Source organism: Coffea arabica, chromosome 3c (assembly GCF_036785885.1).
Source record: "Coffea arabica cultivar ET-39 chromosome 3c, Coffea Arabica ET-39 HiFi, whole genome shotgun sequence".
NCBI lineage: Eukaryota > Viridiplantae > Streptophyta > Magnoliopsida > Gentianales > Rubiaceae > Coffea > Coffea arabica.
The window spans coordinates 7,790,946-7,810,002 of record NC_092314.1 but is presented as its reverse complement, the minus strand read 5'-3'; the positions used below and the strand labels follow the sequence as shown (position 1 = coordinate 7,810,002).

At 39.6% G+C, this 19,057-nt stretch overlaps 1 protein-coding gene across 4 annotated transcripts; it reads left to right on the top strand.

The window, feature by feature from the left end:
• Nucleotides 1-6,636: 6,636 nt before the first annotated feature.
• Nucleotides 6,637-10,533, top strand: LOC113734482 (putative late blight resistance protein homolog R1B-17). Of its 4 annotated transcripts, none has more exons than XR_011841544.1 (3): nucleotides 6,637-9,953; nucleotides 10,177-10,265; nucleotides 10,376-10,503. XR_011841544.1 is itself a non-coding variant. In XM_027261054.2 (2 exons), the coding sequence occupies exons 1-2, from the start codon at nucleotides 6,766-6,768 to the stop codon at nucleotides 10,391-10,393; spliced, it is 3,546 nt and encodes a 1,181-aa protein (XP_027116855.1). In that variant the 5' UTR covers nucleotides 6,637-6,765; the 3' UTR covers nucleotides 10,394-10,533. The 4 variants fall into 4 exon arrangements, 2 of the variants coding, with proteins under 2 accessions (XP_027116855.1, XP_071938263.1); XR_003459303.2 differs by having other exon boundaries at nucleotides 10,348-10,478; XM_027261054.2 differs by having other exon boundaries at nucleotides 6,637-10,265; nucleotides 10,348-10,533.
• Nucleotides 10,534-19,057: the final 8,524 nt, after the last annotated feature.

The window sequence follows — 19,057 nt, the reverse complement described above, 5'->3', positions numbered from 1 at the left end:
ATTAAACGATTACGAATTTAATACCCCAATTGACGATAGATTACCAAATCAATTAATTATCCGGATCCAAGACAATCAACTAATTAAATAACCATAAGCATAGCAACCAGGGAATATGCGAATACCAATAAATAAAAGAGAAAGATTAAATTAAATCGATCTCACAATTTTTCAGGTGACCCAAAGCATCCGTTGTTTCTTGACTAGAACGAGGGGATTAGCTCATATTGGATGAACTAAGCCCGCAGGAAATTTCAGCTAAAGTCACGGACATTATGTGTATTTCAAGAGCCGCAATTCGTCGAACAGTAAGAACGCAAAATGAAAGTCTCAAGCTGCAATTGAATCTACTTATTATTCCCAGCATCCGTGTGGCCGAACCACACCAGCGATACAAAGAGGCAAAGTCAAAGCTAAAGGAAAAGTTGCTTCCTCCTCACATACGTGGAGAAAAGCCAAAGGAAAACTCACAAGAAAAGTCCAAGGCTAAGCATTCCTAATGCCTGCCATTCGTGCCTTTTTTTAAGCCAAAAAAAACTAATTCAAGGAAAAGTCAAGAATGTCTGCCCAAGTCCAGCCGAAAAACTCCCAAAGAAAAGAACTCCCTTCCAACGTCCTTCTCCTTCCTCTTTTAATTGCGGCGCACCCCAGCAGAGCCAAGCCCTCCCAAGTGTCCTTCCTTTGCGAAAATTACCAAAATGGGCTGGACACCTTCTGTTCCAAAAGTGCCCCTGAAGCAAGCTTTATCATCTGAATTCTTTTTTTTCTCAATTTGGCACCTGTTATCATATTTATATTCTACTCCCTGAAATAAACGTCAAATACTAAAAATGAGTAGAATCCAGCCAATAAATCCACATTAAGTCAGGTAATAGGAGGAATTAATAATAAAATAAATGAATAAATTGTACCCTATCAATTCCCCCCACACCTAAACCATGCTTGTCCTCAAGCATAAGAACAGTATACAAACACCAAAATTCGATGATGGCCATTGCCCAATCTCCTATATTGCCAAGGTATTAAAGAGAAAAACATATATCGAGCAATGGTGATTAAAATCCAAGAAGCACCCCCCCGGTTAGCCCCTAAACTGCAAATTCCTTCAATTTCCAGGTTAACTACTCTAAGAAAAGGGAATGTCACGCAACATTTATCAGCTAATGGTCCAAATAGTCACACAAGTCTCCATATTAAGTCCATAAACCGGCAAGCCTTCCCATTCTTTATTCTCTCTTTTTTCGTTTTTCTTTTTTTTTTTTAGAACGCAATAATAATTAACACAAAAAGACTTAGTCGTTAGCCGTCGGGGCCTTTTGATGCGAACTCCAACATTTTTCGATGAAGGGGCCCGGTTACTCAGCTCCTACCGCTATACGACCACGTACTCATATAAAGTACCACCTTTTGACGCGAGAATCGACACTTTTAGGTGCCGATCCCCGGTTACTCAGTAGTAACTTAATAGCGGAATACAGTCAAACTTATTCACAGCCAAACAATGCACAAACGCAAAATAACAGCACTAACAATCGACCATAGGGGTAGCTCGCCTCATTATTTCCAAACACAGAGAACTGGAGTCAATATTGGACCAGTTCACCTTAAAATGCCAACAGTCATTCCCCATGCCTAGAGAAATTAACACAGAATTGTAAAAAAATTGGTCACTCCTGCCTTCTTCAGGACTACCTGGACCGGACTAACCCAAGGGCTATCAGATATTGCAAAGATGATCCCCACATCCAGCAATTTTAGAATCTCTTTCTTTACAACTTCCATCATGAGGGGATTAAGCCTTCTTTGAGCCTGCCTAACAGGTTTGGCATCATCTTCTAGCATAATCCGGTGCATACAGATGGCCGGGCTGATCCCCTTAATGTCTGCAATTGTCCAACTTATCGCCTCTTTATACTCTCTAAGAACCCGGATCAGTTTCTCCTCCTGGGTTTTTGACAGTGCCGATGAGATAATCACCGGGGGTGTCTCATTATCACCTAGATATGCATATTTCAGGTGCTCTGGTAGAGGTTTCAACTCCAGTATAAGTGCCTGCACCACAGATGGCAATACCCTCTGGTGAGGCTCGGGAGTAAAAATAGGTAAGACTTCATACCTTTTCGTGGTGGTCTGCAACGAGTGTAATGCCCCTATTATGCATTTTAAATCCTCACTCCACTCCACTTGAGGAGTTGTCTCCAACTCGAGGTGCTTGGTTAAAGCCACCTCCATCTCATCCCTGCCATCAGTTTCAAACACTTCCTGCACTACAGGGTCAATAACACTCACAGAAAAAATTGAGCTAAAGTTGGAGTTCGAGGGGTACTTCATAGTATCAAAAATATTAAAATGCACAATTTCCCCATCAAACTCCATGGACAGAATACCCTTATTAACATCAATTTTCGTCTGTGCTGTGCTCATAAAAGGTCTACCCAATAACAGAGGTGAGGGATCAGGGGAGTGATCATCATCCATATCAAGTACATAAAAATCAGCTGGAAACACCAAATCATTAACTTTTACCAACACATCTTCAACCAACCCATCAGGATATGCATTAGTTCGGTCAGCTAATTGAATGATTATTCCAGTTTCTTTTAATGGACCTAATTTTAGAGAAGCATAGATAGACTTAGGCATGACATTTATTGATACTCCCAGATCCAACATGGCCCTTCTGATCACAGTATTACCTATCTTACAGGGAATAGTAAACATACCTGGGTCCCCGCACTTTGGTGGGAGCTTTCTCTGCAGGACCGCTGACACATTCTCCCCAACTATAACCCGTTCATCTCCTCTCAACCGCCTTCGGTTGACACACAAGTCCCTTAGGAATTTGGCATATTTTGGTACTTGTTTGATTGCGTCTAAGAGGGGAATATTTATCTCAACCTTGCGAAAAACCTCCAAAATCTCCTTCTCCTTATCCTGTTTCTTTGATTTTTCCAACCTGCTAGGAAAAGGAGGCGGGTTAGTTTTAGTTGTAATTACTGGGTCAGGAAGTACCTTTAGATCTGCACCATTGTTGTCCTCCCTTTCGAGCTCATTTTCGATCTTCTCTTCATCCTTGTCCTTAGGAATCACAGGTTCAGGCCCCTGAATTTCTTTCCCACTCCTTAGAATCATTGCGCTCACGTTCTTCGGATTCAACTCCGGTTGAGATGGCAGCTTCCCTTGGTTCTGGGACTCCAAACGGTTAATTCTGGTGGCCATTTGATCTATCTGATTCCTTATGTCCTGCATTTCGGAGTCCGTCCTTTGCTGATTTTGCATAATAGCTGCCTCCGTCCTTTGCTGATTTTGCGCCATGGTTGTCATCATTTGTTTCAGCATCTCCTCCATAGATGAACCAGATTGAGGGGGCGGAGGTGGTCGGGGTTGGCATTGCTGCTGGTACCCTGGTGGCTTATTTGGCACAAAGTTAGACTGCTTGTTCAGCGTGAAGTTGGGTTGCCTATTCCCTCCATAACTGAGGTTGGGATGATCTCTCCACCCGGGGTTGTAGGTGCTTGAGTAAGGGTCGTATTGCTTTCTTGGCGCGGGCGCGTGGTCAGCCATGTTCACCTGTTCTGCAGTTTCTTCCTGAATCATTGGGCACATGTCTGCAGAATGACCTATACTAGTGCAAATCCCGCATACCCTGGCTTGTGATGCATTTCTCACAGCCTGTTGCCTAACAAACGCAGTCAACTCATTTAGCTGCTGCTGCATAGAGGGTGTCTCTATCTCATTCACCCTACGTATTGGGACATCATCTCTTGTACTGAATTGCTGTGAATTCTCTGCCATCCCCTCTATTAACTCCCGTGCTTCCTGAGGGGTTTTGTTCACCAGTGCCCCTCCACTTGCAGCATCAATGATGCTCCTGTCTCTAAAAAGGAGCCCCTCATAAAAATATTGTATGATCAACTGCTCACTTATTTGGTGTTGGGGGCACCTGCGCAACAAGTTCTTATACCGTTCCCAATACTCGTAAAGTGACTCCCCTGGATGCTGCTTGATCCCACAAATTTCTTTCCTTAGACTTGCAGCCCTGGACGCAGGAAAATATTTATCCAAAAATTTTTTCTTCAATTGGCCCCACGTGGTGATGCTACCTGGTGACAGGTAGTACAGCCAGTCCTTCGCAGAATCTTTCAAGGAGAAGGGGAATGCCCTCATTTTTATCTGCTCTTCTGTGATTCCCGGGGGTTTCATACTATTGCACACGACATCAAACTCCTGCAGATGCTTATACGGCTCTTCACCTGGTAAACCATGAAAAGAGGGTAAAAGCTGAATCAGACCGGATTTTAGTTCAAATGGAATGTTGTCATTTAAAGCGGGGAAAGTAATGCATAAAGGCTGCTGAGTTAAATCAGGAACAGCCAACTCTCTTAATGTTTGTGCATTAGCCATGGTGCCCTCCTCCTGGTCAGAGTTACTTGAAGTGTCACTGAACGAATCTGTTGGGTCAACTCCTGGCTCAGAGCTCTCAGATGCAGCACTGGAGTGCTCCTCTCTGAGCTGTCTGGTTTCCTTTCTCGTTCTACGCGCGGTCTTCTCTACTTCAGGGTCAAAAACCAAATTACCTGTACGAGAAGATCGAGGCATACACTAGAAGAAAATCAGAAAATTAGGACAAAAATTGAATTTAAAAAGAAACAAATAATAACGCCAAGTCCCCGGCAGCAGCGCCAAAAATTGACAGGTTGTCGAAGCCTGTGCAATAATAAAGTTAAACCTATTTGCCAGTTAAAATGACCAAAACCCAATTCCAAGTACTGGAGCAGGGACTCTAGGTGTGCAATGGGTTACTTGATTCACCCTGTTCCCGAAGAGTTTGCTTGATCCGATATACCTGAATGGAATGGCTATTCCTTTTCACAAATGATTAGGAATTTGTAGACAGGGCAAGTAGGGTCGTATCCACAGAGACTGGGTATATTTGTTTCTTAAGAAATCCAAAGTAACACAGGGGGTGATTTTGTAGGAACGACGATAATCAAATAAACTCAAATGAGAAAATAAAAATAAAAATAAACAACTAACTAGAAATTAAACCACAATTTACTGAACTCAGGATAACAATAATTAAAGGCCTAAATCAATTAAAACAAGGAAACAATCAGAAATAAAATAAAGTAGGCAATTAAAAATCAAATGGCAATCCACTACAATCAAGGAGATATTAACTAAAGATCTAGCCAAGAAATAACTTCAGCAATGGTTCACTTAATTGATCATTGATGCAAAGCAATCCCAATTATTTACCAATAAATAGGTTATAACTACCAACCAAGCGATGACAGTCAACCCCTCCTTACTGTGTCGGTGATCAAGGTACGCCCGTTAATCACTGCTCTAATTGAGGAATAATCCTAGGTACGCCCGTAGAATTTAATTCCCCAACTGCCTTACGTATTAGAGGAGCCCTATTCTAACCAAATAATGCACTACCAGGGTTATTTTAGATTAGTCCGCGTATCCCCCTGACACGAATCTAATCGTGCCAGTTGTCACTATTTTGAGGTAATTAAACGATTACGGATTTAATACCCCAATTGACGATAGACTACCAAATCAATTAATTATCCGGATCCAAGACAATCAACTAATTAAATAACCATAAGCATAGTAATTAGGGAACACACGAATACCAATAAATAAAAGGGAAAGATTAAATTAAATCGATCTCACAATTTTTCAGGTGACCCAAAGCATCCGTTGTTTCTTGACTAGAACAAGGGGATTAGCTCATATTGGATGAACTAAGCCTGCAGGAAATTTCAGCTAAAGTCACGGACATTGTGTGTATTTCAAGAGCCGCAATTCGTCGAACAGTAAGAACGCAAAATGAAAGTCTCAAGCTGCAATTGAATCTACTTATTATTCCCAGCATCCGTGTGGCAGAACCACACCAGCGATACAAAGAGGCAAAGTCAAAGCTAAAGGAAAAGTTGCTTCCTCCTCACATACGTGGAGAAAAGCCAAAGGAAAACTCACAAGAAAAGTCCAAGGCTAAGCATTCCTAATGCCTGCCATTCGTGCCTTTTTTTAAGCCAAAAAAAACTAATTCAAGGAAAAGTCAAGAATGTCTGCCCAAGTCCAGCCGAAAAACTCCCAAAGAAAAGAACTCCCTTCCAACGTCCTTCTCCTTCCTCTTTTAATTGCGGTGCACCCTAGCAGAGCCAAGCCCTCCCAGGTGTCCTTCCTTTACGAAAATTACCAAAATGGGCTGGACACCTTCTGTTCCAAAAGTGCCCCTGAAGCAAGCTTTATCATCTGAATTCTTTCTTTTCTCAATTTGGCACCTGTTATCATATTTATATTCTACTCCCTGAAATAAACGTTAAATACTAAAAATGAGTAGAATCCAGCCAATAAATCTACGTTAAGTCAGGTAATAAGAGGAATTAATAATAAAATAAATGAATAAATTGTACCCTATCAACCATATCAAATATTAAATTATTATTTTCAAAATCTTTTGAACAGTCGAGTTCGAACTTTGTCAATAGAGCACTCCACTCAAGTTTTATATTAAATATTTATTTATTATATTATTGTTATCCAAATTTTTAATTTTAGGTTTATTGGTTACAATAATTAATTACTATTTTAGGTTCATTTGTTTCAATAATTGAGCAGTCCACCCGACTTGACTCGATATCACCCATTCACCTAATACATACATCAAAAGCATTTGTGTTTATGCTGATCAGTCTGACAGACAGAACTGGTATGCTCGCGTAAGAGATAAAAAATCTGGACCTGGAGATGGCTATTTCCCGCTTTGATATCATAGTTTTTTTCTTGGATGCTGTACGGGGAAGTAGCAAATTTATCGATGCAGTTGCGCGTGGAAACAAGAGTCACCGAGTACACTGGCGTCAACGCGATCGCATCTTGGGAGATTGGAAGCTTTTGAGGTTAATTTGTGAAGCAATTCACAAGCTGATGAGAGATGAAGATGTAGAGCGCGTGATGCTTAATATGGGATTCAAGATTCAAGCTGCAGCCGAGGAGATTGGTGGGCATGTTGTAATTATAAACAAGAACAACACCCAGATGAAGCTTTCCCCGGTAAATGGCAAAACTCTCCATGATTATTACAGTAAAACCATCAAATGGATGGAAGAGATTGGAGAAGATGCTGAACACCTTTTGGATTTATCCGGGTGGTCGTCGTGTCGACTGCAATCACCATTTGATGTTTCTTTTTGGCTACAATTTGTAACCACTCTGGCCGATATTGTGGACGATACAAAATGGAGCCAGCCAATCGGTGCCTGGCGCAAATACATGGAAGGTGTATCCAGGAATCTCGACTTCGTAGCAGCAGCTGCTGCAGGTGGTGATGATGTAAATGCTATCAATGATTTCGTGACTCGTGTTGCATCTGTGATGGTACGGATTGCAATCCACAGTCTTAAGTACCGGATTCACTACGGGAAAACCGAAGGCAAAATCAAAACCGTAGAAATGATTAAGCTAACTAAATCTGTAGTGGATTTGCAACATGAGATTCATCCTACTAATCCCAAATTCATGGAGTTCCATTTTCATTTCCTTGTGGCTCTCCATAAAATTGGAGGAGTTAAGCCCGATTTTTCCTCTCATTATAGCAATTATGTTGCCACTAAAGTGAGGATCAGAGATACTCGAGAGATCTGTTCTCGAGAGATCTATGGGCTGTTAAAGCTTTTAGCCTTCACCAAACTGAAGCAACAGGAGGAGGGGGAGGAAGAGGATCAGACTATACAAATTTTCCTTGCAGAAATTCATACGGTGCTCATAGAGATGGAATTCCTCAAACAGAAGGAACGAAAGGGTGAGCAACTTATCCATGGCCATTCTGAGCTACGTATAAATGTTTTTCTTCTTCAGACGGAGCTTTTCCTCAAGGGAATGCTTTTCTGTAACAATCAAGGGAGCACTTTCCGAACTGAAGATCTGCTCAATCATGTTAAAGGTGATGTCCCATGGATGCCTAAAAAATTGATACGCTTTTTGGAAAATCTTACGCATTGGGAGGCAGAATATGGGAATAAGGCATTGGCTCTCATTAAACAAGTGGACTACAAAGTAGCATCTCTCCATCAGTTGTTTGAGGCCAAGAAGATCACAGAATCCACGGTGAGAAACTCAATTCTTCTATTGCTTCTTAACATTGTTGTTTTCAAAGCAGAAGCATTATTTGAGAAGTTACAACTGGAGAGGAGTAGTGCTGCAAATTCCGAGGCTTATCGAAAAGATCAAATTGCACTTCTTGTGCTCCTTAATCTTTTCACACTTCTCTGCAACCAGCTAAAGGAGGAGACAGAGGAAATGGACACGATCTTCCCACAAACTGAAACTTCTGATGCAGGGATGGCAGGACCCATCCACAATATGATCATCTCATCTTCTAGACTGCAAGATAAGCTGAATCCTATCAAGTCTACGCTCAGAGTGGTTAGTCCCCCATTTCCATTGTCTGATTTTCCCAAGACATACAAGCCAGGGTTCGTTGAATTTCTCATCGGAAGCCTGGAGGAACTGCTGAACTATGATCCTGCGTCAATTAAACCAGTCAGGAATTACATAAAAGAAATTCATCTACATTTCAAGTCTTTGGGTTCTTTTCTCATGAAAGTCTCAGAGTCTTTGGATATTAATGACAATCCAGAAGTGAAAGATCTTAGTGGTCATGTTGCCAATATTGCTTATAAAATTGAGTTTGTCATTGACTCAATTGTGGTCGATCCTCAATGGCAAGGTTTCTTTTTGGTTTATGATCTACTAGAGGAGTTAAGAATTGTTAATAAGCGAGCCTCTAGAATTCAGTTGACGACCCCTGAAGCCAAAGTCCTGGATAACAAACACGTCAGCCAGGTTCCACGCAACGTGATATCACGGGATGATACACCTGCAATTAATGGAATGGTGGTGGATCCCAGAGATGAAGAACAATCTATAACTGATCAACTTGTCAAGGGATCCTCAAAGTTTGGTATTGTTTCTCTTGTGGGAATGCCCGGTATTGGCAAGACAACAATGGCTTGGAAACTGTTTAACTGCCAAAAGGTTTTGTCTCACTTTCATTGTCGTGCATGGTGTACTGTTTCACAAGAATATGACAAAAGAGAACTGTTGCTGGAGATTTTACGTGACATTCTTCATGGGCTTACGGATGAAATTCGCCTAATGACTAATGAAGATCTCCAATTAAAATTGCATCAGTGCTTACTAAGAAACAAGTTTCTCATTGTTATGGATGACGTGTGGGATGCTGGAGTTTGGAATGAGTTAAGAAATGCATTCCCAGATGATGCCAATGGAAGCAGAATTTTGATTACGAGCCGCCTTCGTGATGTGGCCTTGCAAATTGGACCAGATATTGATCCTCATTCTCTACGCTTATTTTCTGATGATGAAAGCTGGAACTTATTAGTAGAGAAAGTATTCCATGGTGAAGGTTGTCCCGAAGAATTGTTGCTTGTTGGAAAGGAAATTGCCAAAAAGTGTAAAGGATTGCCTCTTGCTGTTGTTGCAATATCTGGTCTCCTCCAAAAGATAGAAAAGAGCAGAGCATCATGGGGGAAAATTGCAAAAGGCTTGATTGCTGAAGTTATGGAAGATCCAAAAGCTCAGTGCATGGAAATCTTTGAATTGAGTTACAAACACTTACCGGGATATCTAAAACCGTGCTTTCTTTATTTGGCAGTTTTCCTTGAAGACAAGGATATTCCTGTTAGCAAGTTGATACGGTTTTGGCTTGCTGAAGGTTTCATTCATGACTCTGAGTTGAAAAGCTTAGAAGGTATTGCCGAGGGTTACTTGATGGAGTTGATTAGCAGAAGCCTGGTGGAAGTCTCCAAAAGAAGATCCAACGGAACGGTCAAATCATGTCGCTTGCATGATCTGTTACGTGATTTTTGTCAGTTAAAAGCCAGGGCAGAGAACTTCTTCCGGCTAGTAACCAGGTCTGATGAGCCATACGCCTCTTTTCCTTGTTCAAATTTTGGTTTTGTAATTGACCATCCTCCTGATCCTGTAACATATGAGGCCTACCGATTGTGCTTTTTTTTGAAGCGACTCCATTTGTTTAAATCAGAACATTTTGGCCAGGGCACTCGTTCTTTGATATTTTTTCCTTCAGCTGATTCAGAGCCCAGAAGTCCTTATAACATCTCATTCATTTGGCAGAAATACAAACTTCTGCGGGTGTTAGATTTTGAATGCATCAACCTGGGTTCCACCTTCGATGTTGGCATTACATCCCTGGTTCATTTGAGGTATTTGGCAGTTACTGGTTATATGCGTTCTATTCCACAATCCATTTGCAATCTCCGAAAACTAGAAACTTTTGTTTTGAAGGGATTACATGATCCGGTTGTCTTACCAGATAGTATTTGGCACATGACAAGGTTGAGGCATCTTCATGTGAATTTGTATGTTGCATTCACATTGGATGATGAAGGGCTTGAAGTCTGCTCTAAGTTGGGTGATTTGGTCAGTCTTTCCCGTCTCTCTCTCTTTTGTGGTGAAGATACAGAGAACATAGTGAAGAGGTTGCCAAATCTTCGTAAACTGAGATGCATATTCTTTCACCCACGGGATTCTTCCAAGTATTGTGGAGAGTTTCCAAAACTGGATTCTCTTGCTCATTTGGTGTCGCTCAATGTATTTTACTTTGGGAGAGCCATCACCAGTGAATTCGTTCTCCCACCAAATCTGAGGGAATTGACTCTTTCAAACTTTCACCTACCATGGAGCCACATCTCAACAATTGGGAGACTACCCAACCTGGAAGTCCTCAAGTTACTTCTTGGTGCCTTTGAGGGGCTGGTATGGGAAATGGAGGAAGAACAGTTCAAGGAACTTAAATTCTTGAAGTTAGACGATCTGAACATTTGTCAATGGAATGCTACTTGTGATCACCTTCCCAAACTTGAACGGCTTGTCTTGCAAAATTGCAAAGACCTCGGGGAAATCCCGAATGATTTTGCTGACATAGGTACACTGGAAGTGATTGAAGTGCACTGGTGTGGACAATCTGCAGAAGAGTCTGCAAAAGGAATCGGGGAAGCAGTTGGGGACATCAAAGTCATTATTAGTTCATATTCGAGATGATGAGCATGATTGTGGATTCTGTTGTATTACTCTACGAACTTGTAAGATAATAAAATTTCAGCAACTTGTTCTTTTCTCGATTCATTTGTGAGATGATGTGTTTCTTCAACTTCAAACTAATTGACGCAATGGATGTTCAATCTGGATACTCAACTATCAATTATTGCTTGAGATCTTTGGAAAGGTGAATTCAAGTTGTTTAAGTTGGTTTTGTTGGTAATGCATTCGGGATATATATGTAATTTTACTATTAAATTATATATATATATATATATATATATATATAAAATCGAGTCGATTCACGGGCTAACGAATTGAGTATTTTTGAACTTGAGTTCGATTTCGATATTGACCGAGCTCAACTCAAACTTCTCGCGAGTGACTTGCGAGTAGCTTGAATCGTGTGCAACCCTACTTCTAACAAGGTGCTCGTATTAATCGGTACATGATACTAATTCTAATTTTAATCAGTATACCATCCTTTCTTTCATATTATGGCTTAATAGGCCATAATATGATGCATAACGATCACCAAGGCTATCCAGTAAAGCAATAGAGAATTGTAGTTGCAGCATTACTAACGGTGTTCCTTTAATCAAAGAAGAAGTGCAAAAGCAACTGCATAAAAGTTGAAATCACAAGGCCACACCTAACTGCTAGGCAGGGGATTCGAAACCTAAATTTAGCAACGAAAAAGATTCTAAAAACATTACCTTGGCCATTAGTTAAGTGTTCTTCTTTTAAAAGGATTAGTTAATTGTCTTTTCCTTTGCGATGCAGAATTAATTTATCATATTATATTTTCAAGCAGAATTATTATTATAAGAACAGACTAATATAGAAAAAAGTGTACACATTGTTTATCAAGAGTCAAAACAAATAACACAACTATACTAAGCAAGTTAATATTTTTATTATGCTAAGATTTGGTGAAAAAATAAATAGCTCTTGCTTTGATATGTGATAAAATGAGTTCCGGAAGCAAAATAAGTAACATTGTTTTACTGAAAGGCTCTATACAACATTTTTTAGCCTATAATTAATAAACTACAAAAATGTGGATGGTAAACAATTTCTATAGCTATGAGGTAAAATAAAAAATGTCCTGTATTATTATTGAAAATAACATCAAAGACAATAAATAAGAAATAAAAAAGATAAATAATACGTAGCAAATATATGTAGATGCTGAATACCAATTATAAGACCGTGAGCAATAACTAATGTAAACATCTCACACTCCAACTAAAGCTAAAAAAAAAATTCCAAATTTGCTCTAGAGTTGCAAATGAAATATTGTGAATGCATACTAACAAGAATTTCAAATAGAAATAGCTTCCCAAACTACAGTTTGATAGGCAAAAAAGAAAACAAAGACAACATCTAACAAGAAAATCTACAGTTGTAGGTAACATATCTTCTGAGATTGTAAGTAATTTAGTGCACTAAACTTGTTACAAGGATTACTTAGCAATCTCAACTAGTCAAATAATTTCTAGCATTAAAAAAATTAGACTCTAACAATTTATGGACTTTCATTTTCACATATATTAATGAATAACAAAGAGTGACAAACATTCAGGCCTTTTCAAGCCATCTAAAAAATGGTAATTACACACCTAAAAAGAGTGCAAATGCTCAAATTATGTATGTGAATGAAGTACTCAACAATACAATTGAAAAATAGATTGCTAAACAAACAAAATGCTTAACCTAAAACTACTTGTCATACCTGCATATCAATGGAAGGGTACAGTACTATCTATATTCTTAAATCTCTATGCTTCAGAAACCTATATGCTTGCCTTTCGTAGTAATCAATCTCAATTAATCCTTTAACAACTTCAAAAACTTACATTCTAACTCTTCCTGATAAATAATTTCAATAAGTCCTTTAATGTATATTCTTAACTCTTTATGATTCGAAAACTACATTCCTACCCCTTGTGGTAAACAATCTTATTGATTCCTTTAGCAACTACATTCTTCCAGCAAAGAAAATCATTATTAGATCTTTGTATTAAATCTTATTATTTATAAAGGACAATTTTGACATCTTAGATGCAACCATTAGTTTAGATAGTTTCTATCCAACTTTCAATTTAGTTAAAATCATAAGGAGTTAGAATGTAGGTTTCTGAATCTTAAGGAGTTAAAGTTAAACATTCAACAAACGATAAAAGGTTTTCTTATATTTAACCCAATTTAATGCAAAATTTTCGAACCTAATTAAGAATCCTTGAGCATGCCTTCATAATATCAAGCCAACTCTAGCTTGCAAGTGTATCTTTAATAAGTTTGTTTGCATATGCATAAGGCGGATTTATTAACCAATGTCCACTGTCCAACAAATGGTTGTAGAGTAACAAGATTAGCCAGCACTTAAAGTAGTAACTACTGGTGTAAATATCCACAAATTGGTTTTAAACAAACTACAATAATACTTTTATCCCTTGGGTGTAAAAACAGCAGCTACTAATTTGAATGTCCAAGAATTGCTTGTAAACCAACTAGTGTAATACTGGCTTACAACTTGTAATAATAGTAATCAACAATGTAAATCTCCCCCATTTTGTTGTAAGCTAAAGATATCAAATATTGAATTGACCCTTAAATGTATAAATAATAATCAGTAGTGTGAATTCCCAACAACTACTTATAAGCTAACCAAAATCGAATTAGCAATAAACAAGTTTCTTCCAAAGTTTTGTATCTGAAAGCAATTCACATCACGATCAAAATGTTTTCACTGGGCTAACTCATAACAATTCAACCACGCATTCTTCTGTAATTATTGAAAAATCAAATATATCTACAGCAGCTAAATAATCAGAAGGGACAAGTTTCTTTGCAATGTTTTTATGTACTATTACATAAATTCTTCTTTAGCAAGACCAATTCAAACAGTGCCAATTAAGAGATTATAATAGCCCTAATCTACCATTCGATTTGGATCATTAGGATTTTTGCTAATTTTCTTCTTATAGCAGTCATTAAATATCGAGAATTTCTTCACATGTATGGAAAAAAGCAAATGCCTTTTGTGTCCCCTTGTACTATTTGGCAAATGTCTTACCAGATACTATTTGGCACATGACAAGGTTGAGGCATCTTCATGTGAATATGCATGTTGCTTTCACATTGGATGATGAAGGGCTCGAAGGCTGCTCTCAGTTGGGAAATTTGGTCAGCTTTTCCCGTCTCTCTCTCTCTTGTGGTGAAGATGTAGAATCAATAATAAAGAGGTTGCCAAATCTTCAGAAACTGAGATGCATATTCTTTCATCCACAGGGTTCTTCGAAGATTTCCTATCAGTTTCCAAGATTAGATTTTCTAACTCATTTGGTGTCGCTCAATGTATTTTACTATGGAAGCGCTATTACCAGGGAATTCATTCTGCCTTCCAATCTGAGGAAATTGACTCTTTCAAACTTTCGTCTATCCTGGAGTCTGATAGGTTGCAATTTTATCATTTATTTCATTATTAATTCCTCTTATTACCTGACTTGATGTGGATTAATTGCGGGATTCTACTCACTTTTAGTATTTTGCATTTATTTCAGGGAATAGAACGAAAATATAATAACAGGTGTTAATTTGGCAGGAAAAGAGTCCAGATGATAGAGCTTGTCCTAGGGGCATTTTTGGAACAACAAAACATGAGCCCTTGTTGGGCAAATTGGGCCGAAATCTTCATTTTTCTGCACAGGAGCCGCCGCAAGGAGCACTACTTTATATAGGAAAATTGTGCAGGAAAAAAGGGGTGCTTCTTCTTCCTCTGCGTCTTCTTCCCCCTGGGGGAGCCGCCGCACATCGAAGAGAGGACTAGCACTAGTTTTTTGGCTTTTCTGTAGTAGTTTTCCTTCTGAGTAACGAGGACCTTTAGCTTAGCTTTCCGTTTGACTTTTCCGTTTTTGCGTCTTTGAGTAGTGGCTCCCTGCGTGGATGTCAGGGGCAATGAATTTAGCTTTTGTAGTTTAGCTTTTGTAGGGACAATCACTTTTGTAGTTAGCTTTTCATTTCATGATTCGAACCGAGCTCTCAAAATCGGGGACCATGGCCGCAATTATTTCTGAATTTGTGCGTGGGTCCCTTGTGTCAGGGATGACTTAAATCCCTTTTTCTAGTCAAGGAGCAACGAAGGCTCTGAGTCACCTAAAATTGTGAGATCAATTCAATTTTATCTTTTCTTTTTATTTATTGGTATTCGCATATTCCCTGGTTACAGTGCTTATGATTGTTTAATTGATTGATTGTCTTGGATCCGGATAATTAGTTAATTTGATAATCTATTGTCAATTGGGACGTTAAATCCGTAATTGTTTAATTGTCTCAAAATAGTGACAACTGGCATGATTGGATTTGTGTCAGGAGGATATACGGACTAATCTAAAATAACTCTGGTAGTGCGTTTTTGGTTAGAATAGAGCTCCTCTTATACGTAAGGCAATTGGGGAATTAAATTCTATGGGCGTATCTAGGATTGTTTTTCAATTAGAGAAGTGATTAACGGGCGTACCTTGATCACCGACACAGTAAGGAGAGGTTGACTGCCATCGCTTGTTTGGCAGTTATAACCTATTTATTAGCAAATAATTGGGATTGCCTTTGTTTCAATGATCAATTAGGTGCACCATTGCTGAAGTTATTTCTTGGCTAGACCCTTAATTATCACTCATTTGATTTTAGTAAATTGTTATTTAATTTCTAGTTGGCTATTTTATTTTTATTATTTTACTTTTAGTTGAATTGCTTAAATTGTCACCCCTGAGATAAAAACACTCCATTGTCACTGTGAATTTGAAAAGGAACAATTACTTCCAGTCCCTGTGGATTCGACCCTGCTCACCATTATCTACAGAAATTACTTTTAGTTTGAGCAGGTTTTATTATTGCACAGGCTTCGACACCCTGTCAATTTTTGGCGCCGCTGCCGGGGACTGGCGCTAGTTATTTGTTTCTTTTTGAATTCATCTTGTTTACATTTTTTTTTTAATTTAGTTTATGGCTTCTTACCCTCCGTATTTTGGTGATATACTGGATTTTATTTCCGGGGAAGGCAATGAGACTAGTTTTTTTGCTAAGTCTGCATATGCAGAGGCACTAAACTCTATTAGAGAAAGAATGGCTGCTGCAACTTGTAAAATTTGTTATGCCAGGGATCATTCAACCGGTATGTGCTCTGAATATCAAGATAATCTGAGTGTCCCATTCAATAATTATGGAGATTTTTTCACCCTGGTCTCAAACGTGGTATAACCCCAATCCAAACGGGTATGATCAAGGATGGTGGGATAACTCCAATTATAATTATACAACGGGGCCAATGAATTTTCAGCAGTATGAGTCTCAAGAATCGTCATCTATGTCAGGTATGTCTCTTGAAGAAATAGTTGAACCAATAGCTACTAATACATACCAATTCCAACAGGGGACACAAATGAGGAATGAGATGATGAAGGATGTAATGAGTTATCTGGCAGATCAACTATGTCTATTGACATCCAGAATAAATCGATTGGCTTCTCAAATGGAAGAATTGCCCTCGAAAACCATTGTTGATCTAGAAGAAAATGAGAGTGCAATTTGATTGACTAGTGATGAGGAGACGCAAGAGTGTCAAAATGAGAAATCTACAGATGCAGTTGAAAAAGAAGCCGAAAAGGAAGAAATGGAACCCCAACCGCAACCCATTCAAGTGAAAGAATCCAGTGAAAAATCATCAAATGTGGTGACACCACCTCCATTCCCTAATCCGCATTTTCTTAACTCTTACTCCATGATTTCTGTTAATGAGATTGATTTTGTTATACCGGAAGTTTTTGAGTCTCATGGCAGAAATAAGTTAAGAGTAGCTATGGTCAAATATCTTGAACCGTTGAGTGCTCTTGATGGAGGAGTGGATGAAGAATTGAGATCACTGCTTGATTATTTGGCGCCATCAACTAGTCCATGGAAGACCGTAGCTCGTGTGTTCAAAGGTTACTCTATCTATGAGGGTTACCAGGATCACATTGAAGATAAAGCATTGAAGCGAGTCACAAGATTTTATCCTCCATGAGCAAAACATGATAATGTCTAGCCAAAGACATTAAAGAAAGGCGCTCATTGGGAGGCAACCCAATTCCTTTTAGTTGTTTGTTCATTTTTTGTTTGTTAGTCTAAATATGTTTTTCCTTGGATTTGACTGATTTCGGGTTTCAATTTTCGTTTTTGATGATTTGCAGGTGTCTTTCTGTCATGACGCGCCCGCGTCATGACGTCTGAAGAGCTCACGGTCAGAGAGCTCTCTTGCCCTCTTGACGTGCCTGCGTCATGATGAACAGGAAGCTCACGGTCAGAGAGCTCTCCGTGCCTTCATGACGTACCCACGTCACAGTCGCGGGAAAGATAAGTATTAAAAAAAAAAAACTCAAGAACGATTATTGATTTTCGGTTAATCTCTAATTTTGAATTTTGAAAATAACATTTGAAAAAAAAATTTAAACAAAAAAAAAACAAAAAAAAGAAGAAAAATTTTTCAACCGTAGCTAGGTTTCTCAATTTAAAAAAAAAACATTTTTTTCCCTCTCTTTTCTTTCTTTTTCTTTGTTTTCTTTCTTTCTTTCTTTCTTTTTTCTTCTTTCTTTTTCTTTCTTTCTTTCTTCTTCTTTCTTTCTCTTTTCTTTCTTTCTTCTCCTCTGTTTTTCTCTGCGTCGCACGCCGCTCGCATCTTGCTCGTACGCCGCGGCAGCTGCTGAAGATCCCATTGCGCGCCGCCATCGCAGCCACCCGCCGCTGCCACGCGAGCCAACCAGCACGCCGCGCCTCCCCCCCAGCTCGCTCCCACCTCTGCAGCAGCCCCAGCTCTACCTGGCGCGACCCTCTCTCTCTCCCATCTCCGGCCGCATGCCACGGTCGAGCCCATATCTCCCCTATCCGCCGCCTCTCTCCACAACAGCCACAACAGCCGCCCTCAGCTTCCTCATCTCCTCCCACTTCGCACTACACCACCAGCTCACCTGCGACCCCATCGTACGCAGCCACTGCGCGGCTCTTTTTCATCCTCCGCCCACAGAGACGCCGCAGCCCGCATCCACGTGGAGCAGCCGTCGCCAACGCCGACGACCACCACTGTCCTCGCGCCCCTCTCACCAGCTCTCACTGTCCGCCTCTCTCTGCTCATGGCCACACATCTCCACCACAGCGCTGCTGTCGCCCATTGCCGGTTCCATTACCTACTGCCACCACTGACACCGTTGGGCAGTAGGCAGATATCTCTGAGTCCCTCTATTTCCGAATTGCCCTTTAGTCTATTGCATTCTTAGTTATCAATTTTTGGGCTCCATTGAAGGTCTTGTGATTCATTTGCTCCGTGAGACATTCCAGTAGCCGATGTGAGCTTCCGCAATGCTGTTAAGCTGAATTGTTGATTTCTTGAATTGGGGACATTTGTTGATTTATTCGAACACTAGCACTGTACCTAGTCCTGTTGAGTAGAATTGGTGTATTATTTGGGGGTGTCTTGGGGAGTTACTTGTCAATTGATTTCCGTTTTAATTTCTGCTATTCTCCGGTACTGATTGGTGTGTTTGAAATTGTCAAATGATTTGGGCTAGCCATTTGATTTAATTTTTTTTTCTCTATGTGCATTCACCAGTGGTACTGTGATGGTAGTTGTTTAACATTTGTTAATCCTTGTGCATTTTGTTAATTGGGTTGACCGTTTGAGTTGTTTCATTATCTGTGGAGTACATCAGTGGTACTGGTTGGGGTATTTTGCCTAATATTTGTTATTTCTAATTGGTTGGCTGCCTGATTGAAAAGAGAAAACTTGTAATTGTGTGGTTATTCTCCAACTTCTATACTGCTATTACTGGAATTGCTGCTTTTGAGTTGAGAAATTAACTGTCTACTTGGAGGCTTTGTTGAGATTTTGGGTGGACAGAGTTTTGCATTTGCTGGTTGAATTGAG

What these genes read in the sequence shown, in the direction of transcription:
- LOC113734482 (XM_027261054.2), top strand. Translation starts at nt 6,766, where the DNA reads ATGGCTATTTCCCGCTTTGATATCATAGTTTTTTTCTTGGATGCTGTA. An exon ending in ACATCCCTGGTTCATTTGAG is followed by an intron (nt 10,266 to 10,347) that starts GTATTTGGCAGT and finishes TTTGTTTTGAAG; the next exon opens with GGATTACATGATCCGGTTGT.